At 37.4% G+C, this 22333-nt stretch overlaps 1 protein-coding gene across 4 annotated transcripts in view; it reads right to left on the reverse strand.

Moving 5' to 3' along the window:
- ZRANB3 (zinc finger RANBP2-type containing 3) overlaps positions 1-22333 on the reverse strand; it is a 197292-nt gene that overhangs the window by 104117 nt on the left and 70842 nt on the right. For all 4 annotated transcript variants that reach the window (XM_072418092.1, XM_072418089.1, XM_072418090.1 and 1 more), the window contains exons 4-8: positions 14602-14780; positions 13525-13756; positions 13293-13378; positions 10281-10452; positions 5719-5853 (exon numbers count right to left, since the gene is read on the reverse strand). In XM_072418092.1, coding sequence (XP_072274193.1) covers positions 5719-5853; positions 10281-10452; positions 13293-13378; positions 13525-13756; positions 14602-14780 — 804 coding nt within the window. The remainder of the gene's footprint in view (positions 1-5718; positions 5854-10280; positions 10453-13292; positions 13379-13524; positions 13757-14601; positions 14781-22333) is intronic.

Consider the following 22333-nt stretch of genomic DNA (forward strand, 5'->3'; position numbering starts at 1 on the left):
ATATAAGACCTACCCTGAAAATAAGACCTAGTGTGTTTTTGGAAGCCCAAAAAAATATAAGACAGTGTCTTATTTTCGGGGAAACACGGTATTTAAAGTAGCTTTTCCAAACTAACTGCATGTTTTTGGGATGTGGGAGGAAACCGATGCAAACACAGGGAGAACATACAAACTCCTTGCAGATACAGTCCTGGTCAGGATGACCTGACCTGACCAAAACTATGCAAAGACCAGAGTGCTAACCACAAGGCCAACCATGCTGCCTAACCATTAGACTTGTATACAGAAAATGAACTGCAGGGATGGTCCTTTATTACGCTTCTGCCAATCAGCTGCATTTGTGTTGTGAGCATGTTACATAAAATGACACTGAAAATAGTTGGTCATTTCTAAAACTTTCAAGAACACATTTACTATGCACCTCAAATTGAGGGGGCAATACAACAATTTACAGATTGCATCTCATTATTTTGATTTGAGCGCTATGCAATCCCTGAGCCCTTATCTGCAAACCACTGTACAGAGCTAGAGTGGTTATGAAGAAAGATGTTGCTGTACTTTTAGGATTTTGTATTAGAATCTAAGGAAACACCTTCTCTAACAACTAGTACAATTCATAATCACTGATTTCAGAATCCAGCTCTAAACTTAACAGATCACAATAGTGAAAATCATTGTACTCTGTTAGGTCTACGTGGTTAATAACTTCACACGTTTTCCCCAGATACAGCTAGGCTGTCATATGTTTGTCTCTTACACAAAGTTTATCTAAAACATTCACGGGGTGTCAACACTTGACATACTGTACGTGAATTCATACTGTAAAAAACGTACTGGCAGGACTTCTCAACTCCTAGGACAATTCCTCTAATTGTACATTTACAAAGCTTTTAATCCTTTCTGAAAAATAATATGCTAAGAGTCTTAAACCAAATAACTACCATCCTTTAAATAAAATAAGAAATGGTTTGGCCTACAAAGCTGAAAAACTTGTATATAGGTGTATATCTAAAAAGTGATCAAAGACCTTCATTTACCTTCATTTATTTATAACAAAAATCTTAATGCACGTTAAGAAGTTACTCAGCCTTTGCAGTAGGCAATCTTGTTTTTTCTGTACATCAGCATCCAGTTTAAGAACGGTAGGGGGACAGTACTGTCAACCAATTAAGTGTTACTACATTGCTGTGAATCCAACAAATGCAGTAAGTAGCTGTTTTCATCAATCAAGCATTGTATTGATCTGACTGCAGTGAATAAGTGATTGCTAAACCCAGTGTAACGAAAATTCCACTTTTTAAAACATCAGGCAGGTCATTATTGCAGAAATAGACTGGTAAAGTCCCTATTGCAGTATTCCTCCAAACTGCATAATGGCTCCAAGTATCTTTTAAAAAGTTGAGCTGCGTATGTGCAGCTTCAGGTGTGGTAGCCAGGATAATCAGCACTTATGCTTGCCACAACTGAATGAACTCCTGCACACCTGCTACTATGTTAGTTATGTCATCCCAGATCATATCGAGGAAGGGAAAAAAGAAGAAAATGGCGTCGCCTTGTGACTATACAGGGAAGGTGCGTGTGTGTATTATGCTTTTACTTCAGACTAATGAAGGAATTTATTTTATTTGGTTTTATTATCAATTCTTTAAAAGTTCACATTTAGAGACGTTTGTGAAGGAAACTGTGTTTGTCCCAGTCAGCTTCATAAAGGGCACCCTATTACAACCTAACATAGTGGGGCCCTAGATTGTGAAACCTCCAGAGTATGTTACAAAAGAGTTCAATGATCTCTAATAACTATTTGAGTTTATGAAGAGGGAAGAAGGAAAAACAATGAATCAGCATTTGCTTACTTCATGCTTCAGTTGTCTCCATCTATTCGAGTGTGACACATCAAATCTAATCTGGGGTAGGGTGGTTTTAAAGTGATCTTTCACTTTAAATGCCTTGCAGTGGTGACATTGTCTTACCTTCTAAAATTCCTCCGGGTCCTGGAACTTGGGAAATCATATTTAAATTTAAATGTATTTTTCTGAAGTGGCAACTTAGGCCTGTCTTTTCGACACTTCAAAAATGGTTCACCACTAAGATGGAAAGTCTCATGGTAGCTAGGAGGTGGAAGGTGAAGTGCAGCCTTAGAAGCTGTATATGCATATAGATCTCCCAGGGTTTGGGACTCAAGAATGGTCTCTGGCTATATGTAGACCATGCATGACATGGCTGGCTGTAATTTAGGACAAAACCATTTCACTACATGTTCCAATAGGCAGGATCTAACAGCTGTCTTATATGGTGGACATTGGCTGCTTTGACTGAATTCTGATTTTACTCTATGTCAAAATCAGTGCATGCAGAAGGTTGGCTTTTGGATGACAGGTGGCAACTATTTGTTGGAAAAGCTAAAAAAACAATTCTGGTCATCAGCCTTCCACAATCAAAATGATTATCTGGACCTACTGACCACTGGTTTATGCCTTCTTTATGGAGCACACATCCAAATAATCATTCAGTGCAACCAAACTAATTTAAAAACTCAATATTGCAGGAAAAAAATTAAGGCATTTAAAGAATGTGTAAAAATATTTTGTTAATTAATATTAGTTTGTTAACGTTAGGCCAGAGGTAGGCAAACTCCGGCCATTAGGTCGGATACGGCCTGGCCAGTATTCCAGTCCGGCATCCCCCTAGTTATTTATTGTTTTAATTGAATTGTTGCGTTATCGCTAGATTGCGATATCATCGATTTCCTGCACAGTAACCCCAATTACTATGCATAAAGAGCAGAAGCAATGCGCAGTTACCAGTCCCTGGAAGGTTGACCTCGAACATCGTGTCTTCAACCCTCGAATGCACTGACGCATTATTCTTCGTCCAACGCGGCAAAAAAGCCCTGTTTTTAGTGTGCAACGACACTTACAGCACTTCCAAACGGTCGAATCGCAAGGGGCATTTCAATGCCAAGCACGTGCACACGTACAGAGACTTTCATTGACTTCTACCGTCAGCTGCCTTATGCTCAGTTTCCAATGTTGTTAGCCCATGTTTTGTAACAACAAGCTGCACTCTCAGCTCACTGACAATCACCTTAATGACATTCTGTTGCTGAACTCCTCATCATTAGAACCTGATATTGTATCTGTCTTACGAACATGCAACATCATGTTTCCCATTGATCGTACTGTATTTTTAAATAAAAAACCTTTCCTTGGACACCTTGTTTCTTCTGGCCTAGTATTCCTTCTTGATCTCCTGAATTGCCCTAGTAGTCCAAAAAGTTTGCTAACCGCTGCTTTAGGCTTTTAGGGATTATGTTATGTTTTTGCTATAGATATGATAATGATGATTCATTCTGTCTTAAATTACTCCTGATGAAGCAGCAATAGATGATCTGTGAAACGCGTTGTTTATGGCATATGTACTGAGGACAGAAAGTATGTTCTGAAAAATTGTATCTGTTTTTGTCCAATAGATATGAATTAATGTGTATGTTTTTTTTTTAATAAAAGTAAGTTTCAATAAAGTTTATTATTTTTTTAGATACAGATATATGCTGTTAAAATCTCCTAATCTCTTTTCCTTGCAGTAGGATTATTCAAAAGTAAGGATGTGGCATATTTTCGAGTTACAGATACCCCATACTGTCCTTTAATATATAGAAATAAAAAGGCCAACCAGAGACTCTTCATCTAATTGATTAGGAAACTCCCCACTGATCATTCATGATTTTCTACATAGCAACATTGTTTGCGTTCCAACTACAGATATTTTAATCTATGATAACCCCATTATTTGCCATCGCTTTGGCCTAGATCAATCACAAATTATACTATGTGTATGGCCACCTACACTGTTTTACATTCCCATGTAGTAGGATTATATTCAAGGAGAGGAAACCGATAACCTTTGGTGCACTATTGCATGTTTATTTTAATAAATAAAGCAGTACAACTCTTTTATTAGACTGGGCATGCAGTTATGCTTAAGCTTAGAGCCCTGTATATATAACGTTTCATATTTTTATTATTTTCTAAGGTTTCCCTTTAAAAGAAACTCAATAAAAAAAAAAAAAATTCTGTCTTCTCAATTTTCCAATTATAGCCGAAGCAGTATACAAACATCGCCGAAGCCGAGAAATAACGGAGGCGCGGCGGCTATCTATCTCTTAAATTGCTGCATTTTAATACACAGTGTGTGTGAAGTCACATTAACGTAGGCTGCCAATAATGGCGGGCTTCAGATACTGATCTAATCAATTTACACTTATGTTCTCCAGTGCTAAGTGTATTAATAGTAAATGTGATCGTTAAGAATGATTTGTCTGCAGGTAATGTGGAGAGGTACAGTCCCCATGGTGCCAAGCGGTGACATCTTCTCACACAGATACAATGTTGTCTGCTAATCTAAAAACTCGGCTGTTATTAGAGGCAGCTCAGTTTCCATAGCAACACTGAGTTATAAACCTTTGGTGGGTGTTTGGGTCTTTTTGCCTCAAGAAACAGCATCTGGCTTGGCAAAAAGCTGTTGTTTTGAGAAGAAAAAAAAAAAAAAAACACAGGAGCAAGTGTAGAACATATGCAAGCTATGTATTTTTGTCTGGATGCGATTTTAAAAAACACATTTCAAAGTTTTGATTTCAAAGTTAAAGCTTTTGGAAATGTAACTGTTGTGGGTGATGGAATTTTTTTTTTTTTTTTTTGAGAGAAGAGGTTTTTGGAGTTTTTTTTTGCAAGTGGGTAAAAATACCACATCTAGCATTGAGGCTTTGAGAATTCTAGAGCAAAAGTGAAATGAAGGCCCAGTGCGACTGAGTTTTAAAGAATAAAATCTGTCCTGAGCCACAGTAGGAGGTCACAAATTGCTGAAAGGGGACAAAAGTTAAAGGGCATTTCCCTGAGCCACCAGGTTTTACACTAAAGGCTGAAATTCAGAAAGTTGGCATACACATATGTTAACCGTTGTGCAGCCTAATGATTAACTAGGTACGCCATCCAGGTGGCACAGTAAGATCCTGGACTGCGCTGCTGATTAGCCAATGAAGGAGCAGCAGCATACTGAGGAGTCAGTGTTCTTTACAGAAACCTTTTTCAAGCTGGGTTAGGAGCTGTAGGCAGGTGGCCAAAAGTGAGCTGACAACAAATTTACTGTGTCTGGTTGTTGTTGTCATAAGCAATCCGGTAACACCTATAATTATGTCAGCTTTTTACTGCTCCCCTTTCCAATGCCCTTTTTTTTATGTGAAAATGTTTTAATAGTCGTCATATTATTCATCAATAGTCCAGTACCATGGTATTGTGAACTAACTTTTCAGCAACCACCCAAAAACTGCCGGGTGGTTACTGAAAAGGGGCTGGGGAGATCACTGTGAGGAGTCATCACTCACTGCACTTTTCCCTGTCAGTGTGTTCCACGTCAGCACATGTGCAAGCCAGCAGAGCCCGACTAATAACACTATGATAAATGCACAAAACATTAATGGAATTTTTCTTTTTTTGAACAGATATATAAAACAAATTCAACAGAATACCATTCCAAAATGGTAGCATATGAATTCATAGTTAAGATCTACATAAACTTTATCCAAAACAAAAAAAAACTATCAAGAAAGAATTAAGTTATCCTGAATCCAATACCTGCCATGGAATATTGACTAATAAGTTTAGCTCATGGGTCATGACTATTATTAAAAGGGATCAGATAGCATCAATGACCTTGCCATACCTTAGCTAGTGCAGTTTGCTTATACATGCGTGTGATGAGCCCCATGACTTGGATGAACGGGCTGGTGGAATCTGAAGCCATCGATTCGGGACATCTCATCAATTTCTCCCATTCTTCAAAGCTGGTGTTCATTTCCTGTGTAGGAAGAAATAAACAAGATGACGGTAAGCAACTTAATCCCAATTCCGTATGCCTCAAATAAAGTATTAAAAAATCCTGCTGACAAGAAGAATAAAGAGTAAATTATTTGACTTTAACTTCCAACGTTGCTCCCAGCAGGCTCTATGTATATAACTGTTCAGTACAATTCTGAATGTCTCTTATATTATTCACCTTTCACTGGCTTTATTAAAACTTAGCAACTAAGATAGTTGAGAAAAAAAAGACACTAGTCCAAGTATAACAATAGAAAAATATGAATAAATAAAGAAAATAGAAAACCTGCATGTACAGAACACTAAACAAAAAGCTTATCCAGAGAAAGGCAAAAATATCAGCGTAAATAAGATGATCCAATCTTTTCCAAAGGGGGAAAAAAATATTCCTTTCTGATCCCCTAAGGCGATCAAATATTGCCTGAATCAACAGTCTCTTGTGTTTTTACTTATAAATGTCACAACAAGTATATAATGAGTTATATTCTGTGCACTGAAGAATGCATCCAGCTTTTTTTTTTTTTAAACAATAACCTGAGCTGGCTAGGATTAGTTCCTGGTGCAGTCGATTCCATTTTCTTTTTTTTACAATTTATATGCTTTTTAGGTTCTGCAAAAAGTGCCACTGCTAGGCTTTGCGATGACTTAAAACTGTATTTTCGTACCACTGGACCATTTATACATTTTTACAAGTTGATGATAACCTCCTTCCCTACTTAAATACTACTTCTTAAGGGAAAATAAACTCAGATTCAGGTAATCTTTCCTCCACTCCTCTATGCAGTTCAGTTGCCCTTCTCTGAACTCTTTCCCGTCCAACAACCGTTTGTGCCAAAAACTGAACTGCATATTCCAGATTAGGTGTACCTAAGGTGTCATACAGGGGGAAGATTATGTTTTGCTCTCTGGTGTCTATACCCAATTTATTACAAAAAAAAACATTTTGGTTGCTTTAGAAACTGTTGCTGGGAACTGCATGCTATTAATAAAGCAGAATGAAAGTTCCACTCTTACAAATGCTCGAGCAGGCAGGTCCATCATGGCCCTCCTACCTGCCTGATCACTTTGGGTATCTCTCAAAAAAGCTAGGCTGCTCATTTGTCACGAGGAACTTTATTCCATAACAAAGTTCGGTGTAAAACTTTGCAAAAATGGTACTGTTATTCACAAAGTCTTTAACATTATTAAATAGCTAACTAAAGGTCCCAACACTAAACCTTGAGGTACACCACCAACAAATCTGGCGCCGGTTATTTACCTAACAGAGACACCTAGACAAGAGAGGGTGCCTCCATTAGTCCCAACCTACTGGCTCTACGGCTGGAACTATGTAGCCACCAACAATCCCCACAACATACTTCTCAAGGAACCCCTAGAAACTTCTGAAGAAAAAACTAAATTCCCAATGAACAATGACCGAGAAAGGCTGATAAATTATTTTTTTAAATTATTATGAACCAAAGTTATGATAGCACAGGCTTGCAATAACAATTGTGGATCATCAGCATACAATATTAACATGTGGCACACAATGTAAAACAATGGGGACCGTCACCATATCCTTATTAAATCACAAGGGTTGGTAATGCCATGATATAACTAAATATAAAACCTGACAGGAGAAAGTGTTAAAAAAAATGGATGCCATCTCTCAAAGCTAATAAATCAATAGGGAGAAAATGAGTCTCGGTGCAAATCTTATCACTTAAAGGGATTATATGGCATAGAGTACATTTAAAGCAGGCTCATTTTTAAATGTCTGCACTGGGTTTTCTGGGAATTTTAATTTAATCTAAATAGGGATACAAGCTGTGTTTCTCTACTTTACTTGCTCTGTACCCAAGGGGCAAAGAGCTGGTAAAAATGCATCCATGTATCATTCTGACAGCCCTTTTGATCATTTGTACAGTAAATCTTTTTTTTTTTCCCATACTGTGTGACATTACTAAGACATCTACTAATGCAACATATTTTGCAACGCAGAGGAGAAACCTATCAGGGCTTCCTGTGCAAAAGAACACGGGTCCATTTAACATAAGTTATTTATTGATGCAAAAACTGTGGGTCTTGCTGGACAGGGAAATTATTATTGGTTTTTGGAAGAAAATAAAGACGTAATAAAATGATGGGCGGAGGAAACATTAATGGGGTTTTGCATAAATTGTAAAGCCAGGGCTACTTAACTCCCCCTTTTTCTATATACAAAGCTACCCGCATCTCTACAACTATTAAGTTTCAAGTACTGATCACTGATTTAAAGAGAGATATAAACAGCTGAAATAATATGCAAATATTGACTTTTCCTGTATACGCAAAATTGGGACCTGCCCCCTACCACTCTGTGAGCCACAACTCATAACTTGAATTCATTGATATAATAACATGAATATGGTTATAAATAATTTTATTAATATTTGTTAAAGTTTTTTAAAATGTTGTTTATATGTATAGATTTAAAATATAGATGTGCAAAAGAAGTCAGCTATACTGGCATGATACATATAAAGGCTCCGCTTCCTACTTTGCATTAACTGCTACTTTACAGGCCTACACAATGGTTTTGCTTAACTGCCCCTTCCCACAATTCAATCTTATGGGACAGCTAACCCACTAAAAACATTCCCTGTGTGGCGGATCTGGAGTAGACTACCCCTGGCTAGTTTACCCTTTCTCTAAATGTAGTTACAAAAGCAAACATATGACCAAAAAAGATTGTAAAATGTAAAATTCATAATAAACTTTACTGTCTCAAAAATGCTGCAATAATAACAGAAAATACACATATTCTTCTCTCTTTCAGAAGCCAAGAGAGAAAGGAAGAGAAAAGGATTTGTTTTTCATTATTATTCAAGAGTAATGAAATGTGAATACAATTTTGTTCCAATGTATTAGATAGTTTTTTAGCTTTTTAGTTTTTGTTGAATGGTTGTCGAAGCCTTCTGAAAATCCATTGTATGGACAGCCTTATTCCTTATACTATATCAGTCTGTCTTCAACATTTTGGTGATAAAATTTTGTTTTACAGCATAAATCCTGAATCATGAATCATCAGGTTTATTTAAATGAAGTATGGTAGCAATGTGGCCACACACCTTCTGAAAAAGCTGTGTGGTTTTTAAATGTGCACTTTGCATTCCCCATGGGGTACCTTCTTTCCATGGAGCAAAAAGAGTTCTGTGAATGAAAGTGAACGTGAACTGTCAAAATTGATTTATTTTGCTCAATTAAGCGTAAAGAACTCCATATAAGCAGCCTTTCTCAACTTTTTTAACTGGGGAAACCTTGAATTAACGTTCAGGTCCTAGGGAATTCATTATGATAACAACAATATCCACATCTCATTATTGTGGAGATCAATAGAATCAATGCCTCTCACATTGTTAACCAGTGGGTAAAATGCCACCCCCTGAGATGAGGGTTTACCAGTAGTAATTGACCTGAGATTAACAAATTTCTCATTCTCAAAGAACCTTTGGCAATCTCTGGAGGAACCCTAGCATTTAATAAAACCCTGGTTGACAAACACTGCCATAAATATTTGCTGCTTGAACATTACCAGACTTTTAGTACGGGCACACGGTATGAATAGTACAGCACAGAGTAATAAAGAGCAGAACGTGATATCTGCTCTCCATTATAAATTGACCCTTATGGAACTGTATAGATGCAATTTGCCAACTAACCCCAGAGCTCTGTAGCCCACCTAGTTTAATTTTTAAACCACCTCTTCACCAGAATTACAACTTTTAAAAATTCTGCCATTCTTTTTTTGAGCACTTTCCTTACTACTGGCATGACTCTTACTAATTTCATGCAAGTATATAGTAATATGGGAGACAAACTTTTCAGTGCTGACATCATCTGCTTGTGTCAGCTGCATTCTTGTTTACTAGCAGGGTCCAAAAAAAATGTCTGTGCCATTCTCAACATTCATCCACAGCCCTGACACATGCAACCTCATTACATACTGCTGCTTTATTAAGCAGGGTTGAGCTGCTGTGCATCACATCATAGAGGAAAAGAGCCTAAAAAAAAATGATTTATGACCATTTGAAAACGGTAACAAAAAAATAATATTAAAAAGGATTGCCTAAGTATAGGAGAACTGAAAGCTGTAAATGGATTCTGAGTATGGGTTTGCTTTAAATGTCAAATTAAGGGTAGCGTGATATAAAATAGGTTACGTGTTTTAGAATTAGGTCAAGTGTAGAAAACTTGGAGCTGTGTTTGGGGGTTAAAAGTCAGGATCAGCCCAAGGATTGGAATTAGGATATAGAAGGCTGTCCTCCATCATTCTTTTGGGTGGGCAAAACCCTGCTTTTTAGCACCACCAGCACGCATAATGCAATAACACACAGTGCGACTTTTCATACTTCTATTGAGAAACTATTTTTTTTCATAACCCACCTTGGCTACATCTTTTGGAAGGTCAAATGGGATGCGCTGTCTGATTTTAGGCGGAAGCTGGGTTAAAACCTCATTCTTTAATCGCCTAATCATAATGTCACTTAACCTCTTGTGCAAGTCCTCTAAATTGGAGGCTCCTCGGTAATCCCACTGAGTCCTGTTGCCGAAGTACCTTGGGGGAATTTGAAAAGAAAAAACACTTGAAAGAAAAAACACTTGAAATCTTGTGTCACTGTGAAAAGACACATTAAACACCAGAATATACAAAAGAGTAATTGATGCAGCTTTCAGTGACATCGAAGGCATTCATTGATCTCAGGGTACCCAGGCACCTGTTATAACGCATTGCATAAACACCAGACATATCTGTGTTTGTTGAACACAAGATTAGGTTCCCACAGACCGCTTTGATCTCTTGTTGCAAAGCTCCAAGCAGACTGGAGTCATCAACAGGCTGTGGAATTCAATTACATTTAGTTAAAGAGCCTTTTTAGCAAAATGAGGGTCTAGTGGGAGTAAAAGCTGCTCCACACAAGGCATTTACGTCTGTTTAATGCACAGCCCTAGATACATGCATTAAGGGGAGCCGCAGAGACCTGTCCTCAGGCAGTGTCTTCATCACTTTACATTAAATCAGGAGAAGACCTTTAAGTAGGGGCAGGAAAATACAGGGGGGAAAAATTCTGAACTAATAAACACTTTTATTTGTTTACAGTTATCCATTCAAGGCCCAGAATAATTTAGTAATTCATTCTAGTTGAAATATACTAACCCTGCAAGAAGTGAAATAATTTTGTTTGTAAATAATGTTTATTAACCTATATACCAGTGTATGTAACCTCTTTACAAGTGTATGCCTGTAAAGAAAAAAAAGGGAGGCAAGAGGGGCAAGTCATCAGTAAAATTAAACTGAAATTCAGGCAAACATTTATAAATAAAATCTGTGCATTCATCATTAAAGGTCACAAAAATGTCTTGATATAAAACTTTATTAGTTTTTTTTATTATTATTATTTAAATATTATCCACTATGCACCTGGACCTCCCAGTAAAGGGGGGGGGGGGGGCATTTTCAGCGAATTAAGAATAAATTAAAACTATTTCTCTGAACAGTGGTTGTTGTTCTAACAGGGAACATGCTTACAGGAGGGAAGCGTATGGGGATGACCTTGTCAATGTTTTGGTGCCTTTACTGTTCATTCAGCAGACTTGAGAGAAAGCAGCCTTTAATACCACAGAGATCACAGATTTTCAGTAACAATGATTAGATATGGTTTCCCTTTTCCAGGACAATATTACTACCAGCCTCTGCCTCAGTATTACAATGCTTCAGCCTGAGGAGACTGCCTGCCTGCAGAAGACTGATCATCATCATCATAGCCTAGGGAATGGAATTAAACTGGAAGATCTGCTAAATCAAAGTTCCTTACTGTAAATTAATACTGTATTGTGACTTGCTCAAATGTCCACATAATGCCAAACTATAAGTAAGAGTAGTGGTTGGCAATTCAGGAGACAGGAGAGGTAAGTACCCAGCTCTTTACAGGATTCTTGTTTATTGTGAAAGCACCGTCACAACAAGTTTGAAAGCCAATGTTTCAGGGTAAACAGTCACAATGTTGCCTTGAATAAAGGATCTGAAACAATGGCTTTCAAACATGTTATGACAGTGCTTTCACAATGAACAAGAATCCTGTATTTTGGAGTGGTGGAGACTTCATCTTCTGCTTTCCTGACTCGGCACCATTCATGGTTGTCACTTGAAGTAACCTTACTCTTTTATGAGGTCCCTTTGCTGTAAGGAGTTCATTCCTATCACAAACATTGTTAGAAGAGGTAATTATTACAGGCACACCTTTGAACTTTCAGTATTGTAACAGAGTTGCCCCAAAGAAACAGAAATTTAGCAGCCAATTTCTAAGAGCCACTCAAATTGTTGTTGTTACAATGATTTTAGGGCTCAAGTGGTGAAAATAGGCAGCTTATGATACTGGAAAGGTAAGGTAGGAGATCTACAACATCTAACTTATATCTAATATAATTTACTTTATAACGAATATATCTAATATAATATATTTATCTGTGCTCTTTTTTGAGTCAATTCTTTCACTATGGTATGTCCTGCACGGTGTGTGGGGGTGGTCATCTTGTAGAAGAGAAGAATCTAATATCTAATCTCTGGCAGGGTAATATTTAGGAAGAAGAAGGAGAGATGGAGAAAATACAAAATGAAAAAAAGGAGATCCTTGCACTACACATCTTCAAATACATTTCCTTTCCAGCAAGGACAACAGTAAGCAGTGACATTAAACGTCACTCCAAATACTCTTAAGATTAGCAATCAGGAAAGGCAGTGCCTGATTTCACAGAGCAGATACACAACTATACGGGACTGTGGAAACCATAAATCACTATTTTTTTTTTACATAGAATTCAATATAAAACTATATACCAATTCTTCATAATTTCATGTTCCCAAAAAATTATATAGTATCCACTTTTTCATTTTAAATTCACAATAAATGGGGGGAGATTTTCCCTCAGCTATTGCTCAGATAGCAACTCAAAATCTTGGGTTTCCACTCACTGTATGAATCAAGAATAAAAAGGGTGAATCCCCACAGCAGGGACGCAGACTGCAGTAAAAAGTGGAAAAGTAACAGATCTTCTGGTAGAAACAGTAGATAATGAATGTGAGCACAGTTTAATGCAGGCAGACCCTGAGTTTAAGACAGCATGATCACACCATCAGGGGGTGTGCCAATGACAACCTGGGCTAACAGCAAATAGAATCAACAGTACTGGTTGTCATTAAAATCATAAAAGCAGGGCACCAACTAGCAGACAATTACATTTTCAGCAGGGGACAAAACACGCCAGCGGAAGTTACTTTTATTCTCTTATTTTGTTGCTCTGTTAACTTTTTTTTTATTCAAACCTGAAAGTATCCTTTATGTAGTCATGCCTGACTGTAAAAAGCAAAAAAAAAAAAAAACTTATAGCTTTAAATACCTGACATGTGCATTACAATATTTCTTGGCATATTCTGTCCAAGTTCCAAATCGTCTGGGGAAAAGCGAATCGATCTGCATGTAAAGCTTGAAGAAAAGAGAGGGAAAAAAACCTATATAAAAAATCATAACATTAGATTCTGAAAACGGTGTTGCTTTGTGATGCTCAGGTAAAGAGAACTCCATGCAGCCATAGAAAGTAGAAAAAAAGGCTGCACTATAAATTTAATTACCTCTTCAGGTCTTCCAAGCGCCGGCGTCCCAGTGAGCAGGAGTGCTCTTGTTGCTCTCTGAACAATTGGCTGAAGAAGTTTACTGCGAGACGCATTACGAGACTTCATGTAGTGAGACTCGTCCACTAAAACCACTCTGAAGTGCTGTTTGTAGAGAGCGTTTATCAGCGTGGTGGCGTCGGAAGTCAGCAAGCCATACCCCAAAACTGTCACTTTGCAAGATGCTATTCTCCTTTAGAAAGATGATGAAAAGAAAACAAAATAAATATGTAAATCCTAAATTGTATGGTAGTCCTACAAAGTAAAAATAACAGTGCCATGAAGATGATTAAATCAGTCAGTAAAATGTATAAACTCAACAACTTGGTAATAAAGGCAGACAGCTAAATCCTTAAACGGATAACTTTTCTTTTAATAATGTTGTCCTTTCATGTGCTCTACCCACTGCTCTGAGGCAGGGATCTTCCAAATACTTTTCTTCAGCCCCACTCCCAAGTGTCTGACTGTGCAGTCCTGCCCAAGAATATACAACCTTTGAAGGAACAAGTCCCTGCCGAATTCAACTCCGAGTGTCCATGCTCATCATTCTGCTCTTTGATTTTTTTAACTGGTACATGCTTTTGGAACCCTATTTAGAGGTGATCAAGCTGAATCCATGATTAATATGCTTTGTAAGTAACATAACAGTATACTTTTTCTCCTTGATGTGGGGAGGGCAGCTTCCAATTATGCAATGTGCAGTGCACTGCTCTGTGCGCTACCATACTATTAAGCCCAGGCCAAGGTGGCAATGTATTCCTGTGTTCATGACAGCCTGGGCTCGCAAAAAGTGGATTGAATGATGCTGATTATTACTCAACCCCAAAGATAACCAGAGAATGGCAGGGAAATTAAGTTTCTGTGGGGAACAGATTTAGAGACAAAGCAAGTAATGTGTTTTTTAAATCCTTTGGCCACTGTAATAAAAATGTAGATCTGTTTATTAATCTCTACTATTTTGTATCTGCTTCTGAATATACAGTAAACTTTTATAAGACAATTTTATAAACTTTTCATGCAATCCGTACATGCCCTTACCCAACATCAGCCTTATTTTCAATAACTGTAATGTCCTCTGGGCCCAAATCTGGAATCCACTTCTCCATTTCCTCAATCCATGGATATTTTAGTGAGGATGGTACGACAATAAGAAGAGGCCACTCATTCTTGTAGAAATATGCCACTGCAATTGCCTGGATAGTTTTTCCAAGGCCCATCTGCAAACAACATTCAATTACAATTACATTTTAATAAATAAAGCGTTATGGACATAACAGAAAAACAAACAAAAAGAAATATTGTCCAGCTTCAATTGGTTTGCTTTTTTCTTTTACTATTTTTAACAATATAAGATTTCAGTCTTCATTAAAAAGACCAAACTATGTATATACCAAAACGTTGTATTACATACAAAGACAAATAACATAAGGGAAAAGGGTACAAAAAACAACTACAGAAATGTGTGTGCCACCCCAAGAACCAGGGAGAAGAAAACAACTATTGCACCTATTTTCACAGAAAGGAAGGAAAGGCACATCAGAAATTCCTTTATTTTGAGAAGGCATATAAAGGGTATTATAGTTTCAAGCCCCTGGAGATAATTAGAACCTAATTCTTCCTGCTTTGAGGTGGTGGCCTAGCCATATACCAAACAGTACAAATACCAGTCAAAGCCGTGGAGGTTATTGAGAAGTGGTCCATAACAGTGTAGAATTAAAAAAGTAAATATAAAGGTAGGGAGGAACTAGGTAAAAAAAAAAAAATTGCTTACAACTATCTATTTTAAAGGAATCCTGTACTGAGGTAACATGCAGGCTGCCACAAATATATAACTGCTAGGTGCCTGGCAATGATGCTAAAGCACTTTATGACAAAGTGTATCTGTACACCCTTTAAATTTTTGAGTTTGTAATTTTTCAGTAGAGGGTACTGGTAATCATACCGCATACAAAGACATACAAATACAACAGTGTACTTCAAACCTTCTGACAACAGTTTTTAGGGAATTGAAAGCCTATTCCTACTCCAGCATAAAAGCGTGCCCTTACAGCTCAATAAGGACATGTTCTGATGAGTTTGGTGTGAAGGAACTCAAGAGGCCTGCACAAAGACTTGGTCACAACCCTAGAGAACACCTTTGGGATTAACAAATGCTCACTGCAAGCTAGGTCTTTTCAAACCAAATCAGTACCTGACTACACAAATGTTCCTTTGGCTGAATACACACAATTTCCCAGAGACACCCTAAAAATTTTGAAGAAAGTAGTAATGTGTGGGCTGCTACAGCTACAAAAACAAGGAGGGGTAACTGCATAATAATGATTGAATGAAATGTTTAACATACATAGGTGTAATGGTCAGAAGGCCCTAAACTGAGTCACTGACTTAAACTTACTAACTTCATATTTTTTCACACATGGGTTAAGGCACTGCTGCCTTTAGGTGAATATTCATAGGCTGAAAATTTGCAATTAAAGTGGGTTATATACCTATATATATATACATACATACACACACGCATACACACACTCTTTAAATAACTCTTATAAAACTTTTTTCTTTTTTTTTTTTTTTTTTTTTGCTCAATGGTCTTGCCGGAGGCCCCCAAGAGAATAAAGTTGTGCCACCAATAAGACGGCTGCCTTCATACAGAGACACAGAACAAAGCATGGTAAATAGCAATGGCAATGTATGGTAAATAAAAGCTGAAGGAAGATAACTAATGATACTCGTGAGCAGACTTTGTCCCTTGCTTTTCTGGCACACGGCCCCCAGGACGTGGTTCTTCTTTATGTAACCTGTAGCTGGCAGGGATTTGTTTCCATTAGCCATCCCAATGTCATATTAAATGACAGCATAGCAGAACAAACTGCATGTAAATTTTGCTTTACCATCAACATTCAAGACTTTGAGTCTGATTTAATAAAGCTCTGCAAGACTATCATTGGAGAACTTGGGTAATCCAAGAAACCCGGAATGGATTTCTTAGAAACCATTTGCTTTTAGTAGGAATATGTTTTCAATTCCAGGTTTGCTGAAACATCCAGCTTCTCCCATGATAGTCTATCTTCACCAGCCTTGGAAAGCTTTAATAAATCAGGTCCTTGTCAGCAAGTAATCAGAGTGGAAACTAATGCCATCTCCTGTAGCTCTCTATGACTTTGTGTGAAGTCACAGGACACATAAGCAGTATTCCTCCTTCACTATAGAATATACATACTTCGTTTTCAAGTTTTTAATGACATCCAGTGAAAGGAATCAGGAAGTCCGATGACGTGAGGCTGTGAGTGTAAGACGTCACAGACTCCACAACTATGGAAGTGTGACTAAAACACCCTGCACTGCCATGATGTAGAGAGTGGCTCTGACATTCTTACAGCAGTTCCATTCTATGAATCAAGGACTACCTGCTGCTGGAAAAATATCTATTGAGAAAGGGGATCCCGAATGTCATGTGACTGGGGCTGAATCTAAATTTTGGGTTAATGTAACATTTAAAGATCCTGTCCCTCACCCATTCAGTGTGTGACTAAACAGTAAATGCAGAAGCAGCAGACAGATGAGATTATCTTTTTCTCTGTCTCTTCTACTATAGGAATGAACATGATTATTTATTATAAAAGCTTTGTATCTTTGTACTTTTTCACAATTTAACCTTAATAAAAACTACAATGTAAAGAAAAAAGCCACTTGAGCACATGAGCACTGCAGTAAATTTGACTGGCTTCTGTACTGTTTTTTCCTTTTCAATACATTCATATTGAGATAATTTCAAAAACAAGAATAGTGCAATATAAAAGGAGAACAAACCTGATCCCTTATGCAAAAAAAAGCTAGCCCATATAAACATAAGCGATGGGGCCCAGACATTGTAAGAAAAAAAAGACAGAGATTGATACAAAATTTGTGGTGAAAATCTAGAAAATAGACTATCATGGGAGAACCTGGGTGACCCAGGAAACTTGAAATGGATCTGGTCTAGAACTGAAAATTTTGGCCAAATTATTTAAAATTATTTTTAGAAAATCAATTCCAGGTTTGCTGGATCACCCAGGTTCTCCTATGATAGTCTATCTTCTGCAGTCTTGGAGAGCTTTGATAAATCAGGCCCATTGTGTAAGATTCAATAGAAGAAGTGCAAGAAGTTTGAATGTAGGTATTTATCCTGCTTGCATTTCATGTAATAATGAATTCAGAGCTGCAATTATTTGTGTCTTATTTCACACTGGATTTCAGCTTTAGTATCTGCTATACCCCAACATTTTTTTTCTTTTTATGCAGGAACAGTAACTCATTTTAAACAACTATTGTTATAAAACAGAAGTATATAACTTCAATATTTCCAAACACTTTACACTTCTGCAGAAACTTATTTAAATATAGTGGCTCTTTAACATGACAGAGCCAAGAAGAATCTTGAAAAAAAACAGGAAATAATAAATTTACCGAAAATGATACTGACATTATTTTTTTCCTCCTACACAAACTATTAATACATAGAATATTTAATAATTCATACACTAAAATGCTGCAATGTGTATAATCGGAACAGGGAAGAGAGATTACACCCCTCCAAACCTCTCTGCTGTGATCGATAAATTGCTGTGTGGCTCAGTGAATAAAGTAATTAGCTAACTTGCAGGGATAGGAATACAATAAAATAAAAAGTGATATGTAATACAACAGGCTTGCACTGCTCAAGGCCTAAATGTACCAGTTGGCTAGCAAGTCCACTGGGTCAATTTAAGGCCACCCAAATGTGATATTTCATTTGTTAGGTAAAGGCCCAGGCTTGATGTGTAAACTCATCACTAACATCAATAAAAAAGGCTAAACATCGGTGGTTTGAAGAAAAGCTTTTGGAAAATTAAAATTTGGTACTTTAGTATTGGCAAAAGAAGATGCTCTCAACAATTATTTCTTACTTTGGCATTTGTCACTCCAACACTGCTAAAGTTATCCATCAAGCAGGACTTAAGTTCCACTTTAAAAGTCTGCAGACAGGGCTTTATTAAAGAAAGGGACAAGTGATGTCCCCTGTGCAATAAGCATTTTAACCTGCCTGATCTATATCTGTTCATCTGAGATATCTGGTATGTCCCAGCTTCCCCTGAAGTTGCCAGGACTGACTGAATTTCCGCCCAATATTTCCATCATCCCAACTTGTCCAATCAAGATGGCCGAAAATCGAAAAAACGAGGAAGAGAAGAAGGTAGAAGATAGCAGTGTCCATGAGAAAATGGGGACAGGTGAGTATAAACAGGGTTTAATAATGCTTGGGTTTGCTTAGGTTCTGGTCAATGAATTTCGCTATAGCATAGAAAAAGCAACAATAATAAGAATAGTGCAGGAACATGAGTAGCTTAAATGTATTTAAAAAAATCTAGTAGATTTTTATTCACAAGTGACATATTTCAAAGGCTTCTCCTATCCTCCTCTATCAAGGCCAAAACTACAACACAAAAAACTTTTATTGGTTTTACAAAAGGTTAGAAATGATTATAGACTGCACATCATACACGAAACTTGAAGAAATGTGAATGACAAAGTTTACACGTTTATGTCAGAAATACTGCTTTCAAATCCTGGAATCATATGTACTCGATTCTAAAACAGTTTAAGTTAAGCTGTAATGGTGATAAAAACCTTATAAATTGTGTTTTTTCAGCCCCGATGAAGAGGGAAAAGTAGAAGCCCCTGAAATGTGTTGCTTACCTGTTGATACTCTAAGGAAAGAATTCTAAAGAAAAGAACTTTCAACCACATTTGTTCTTTACTCCACTTACTACTTCTTTTGTTGCAAGGACCAATTAGGACATTTCTGATTTTGGAAGGACACCTCAGACTTTCGCAACATTAAAAGAGGAAAACTAGCTTAAACTAGAGTACAGCACTAGAATATTTCTCTTTTCTGTTACAGGGAAGTAAAGATAATATGGGAAAGGTGTTGGAAGATAGGCAGGGGTAGTTTTCCAGCAACAAATGAAAACATAAGAGAAATCATTACACAGACTATTCTCTTTGTGTACCCCAAAGCTCACTTTAAACAAAAAGTTGCTGTTGCTTTTTGGTGGGTTATGAAACATAACTCTATATAACACTGCAAATATATATAAAAAAAAAAAAACTTTTTCACTTGAGTTAGCAGTTAAAATACTGTAAAAAACTTACCACTAAAGTTGCCAAAACTGGTCAGCACTCATGTTCAAGTACTAAGAAATGTACTCATATACCATAGTATAAAAATAAAACATGTTTTAGGGGCACGAAGATCTGTTTTATCAAGGTGTCCAGTGTTCAACTTAGAAATAATTTTAAGCCAGGTGGGAATAAATTATTGGTGGGTGATGGTCCCTGTATTCTGACCCAATTTTTCAGTAACTACCCAAAACAGCTGGGTGGTTACTGAAAAGTGCTGGGTAGTGAGCCCGGCTAGAAAGGGCTGGGGGAACACTGGTGTCAGATATCGTCTTACCTATTACTAATGGTTAATCTCCCTTGGGAAACTGTCCTCCCCAGTGGGAAACAGAGACAAAACTTTATATTGACCCTTTATAATAATAAAACTTGTCATAAGGGAAGCATCGAGAACCACTTATTCGAGAAATTGTGGTTATCTATGGTTACATTATTTTTTGTTAGCTTTTTCTTTTTAGTAAGCAACAATTTTTTACAGTGCCCAGCTATGTGTCTGCCAAGGTAATATAAAAAGTTGCAGCTTCTCTGTACATTGAACGAAAGACAATAACCAACAAAAAAATGAATATATTTTGTTGACTGCCCATGACAATTTGGACATCATACAGGAAGGACAACTATCCAATAAAAGATCACCTGAGGTCAAATGACAGATTACTTTCTTTTACGAAAATGTCACTGGTTCATTTGGTAAAGGTTAGCCTGCCAAAATGTTTTTACATTACCTGACCCATTGGCTTTAGAGGATTTTCACTTTGGGGTATTCTAAACAAAAAAATGGCAAACTCTATAAACAGACTTTTTCTATGTTCACGTAAGAGTTAAATGCCAATACATCAGAAAGGGCAGAACTGTCTTCCATAACTTTTTACTGCAGATGCAGGCCAAGGGAAACAAAGACTAAACCTTCCACTCCTAGAAGCCAAGTGGCTTTCTCATTTTTATTATTCCAGAGACTGAGCTGATACAGACTCCTGTTGTTCCTCCACGTATTCCATTTGAAAGGTCGGCCAGATTAGTTGGAGAGGGCATAAGCCCCAATACTGTATCATTTTTTGCATCGTCTTTTGCTCCAGTTTTACCAAGCAAATATGCCAACGCCAGAGTTATCACAAATACTGTTTTCATACTTTTTTTTTTTCTGCCTTTGTGAGATTTCCATATAAATCTCCTTTATTAGAGCACAGGGATTGTTCCCCATTTCTTTTCTGTGGTTTGTAAAATGAGAATGCATTTTTCCTCCCCTTCCTTTTACTCCTAGTACTGCACTGCTTGTGGATGTGACTGAAGATGCAGACTTCTGACAGCAAAAGAAACTGTGGGTTTATTTTGCAGATGTCTGGAAAGGTCAAGATAGCACTGGATTTGATATTTTATTATTACTCCAATGTTCTAAAGGCCACCATTAAGGACACCTCCATATTCAAACGCCTTGGGCAGCCATTTGATCCCTAAACAAAGCTAACTGCCTAAAACTAGCTTGAAAGGACCATCTGTTGTACACCTAACAATGAGAAGTTCCAGGTGAGCCAGAACTCTGACAAAGCTGCAAAGCCCTGAAACATGCACAGGATGCTGGAGTTGATGCAGCATGAAAGACCTCAGAAGAAGGCTCACCTTCTTGCTAAAGTTATGTACACAGGTCAGATGATTCTCGGCCGATAGGAGCCACAGAGCTGGTCTTGGACAAGAATCTGACATTAGTATATACGAGGCCATCTGGCTTAAATCATGGAACTGTCCTGATGAATCCACAAAAGACAGAAGTCGAACCTCTGCAATGGAAGTGAAGGAAAGAGAGCACAGCAGGGTGCCAATTGCTCGTTATCCCTCGTCCACTCTCCATAGAGCAGAACAGCGCTGTATGTACAGCATTCATTCATTTATTCTTCAGTCGTTTGTCCCTTGAAATTACTGTGAAAGATTGTTTTCAACCACAAAAATCTAGCACGTGTACGCGGCCAAACAGTTGTCAGTGATGGGCTATGGTTTTGTCCAATTAACAGGAAGTGCCTTTACCAGCAACTGCAGCCACATATAAAATATGCAAAATTGAACAAATAGTCCCAAGCCCCTATTTAGTGCATTTTGGGTAAGTTTTGATTTTCAAAATGGGGAGTGCTGGTTTATAAGTGGAAAAGAAAAAACAAGCTGTTTAATTGCTTTCCCTACCCTAAAAGCATCACCCAGCAAAACCAGTACTCACAGACATTAGATGTCTCTCTAACTGTTTATGGCACCAGAAATTTAAAGTGCTGTTGTCTATATTACTTTTGTTTAAAACTAAATGCATTTGTAAAAAAAAAAAATAATAATTTTTTCCTTAGTAAGATAATTATGAAAAAAAGTACATATACTTTTTAAGGTGCTTATCAAGTGGTGCACTCCAGGTTGGTCTCCTTTTTGTCCTTACTTTTCCTAGTAACTTATTGCTATGCTTCGACTCTGTCTAATTTATTCTCCAAACCTCCCAAAAAAACAGATGAATGTGTTGGTTAAATCCTGCCTTCCTCCAATAGCTGGGTTGAACCTGAATAGACCCAGTTGGGATGACGTTTCCCTACACAAGCAT

This window comes from Pyxicephalus adspersus, chromosome 7 (assembly GCF_032062135.1).
Source record: "Pyxicephalus adspersus chromosome 7, UCB_Pads_2.0, whole genome shotgun sequence".
In the NCBI taxonomy this organism is placed as follows: Eukaryota; Metazoa; Chordata; class Amphibia; order Anura; family Pyxicephalidae; genus Pyxicephalus; species Pyxicephalus adspersus.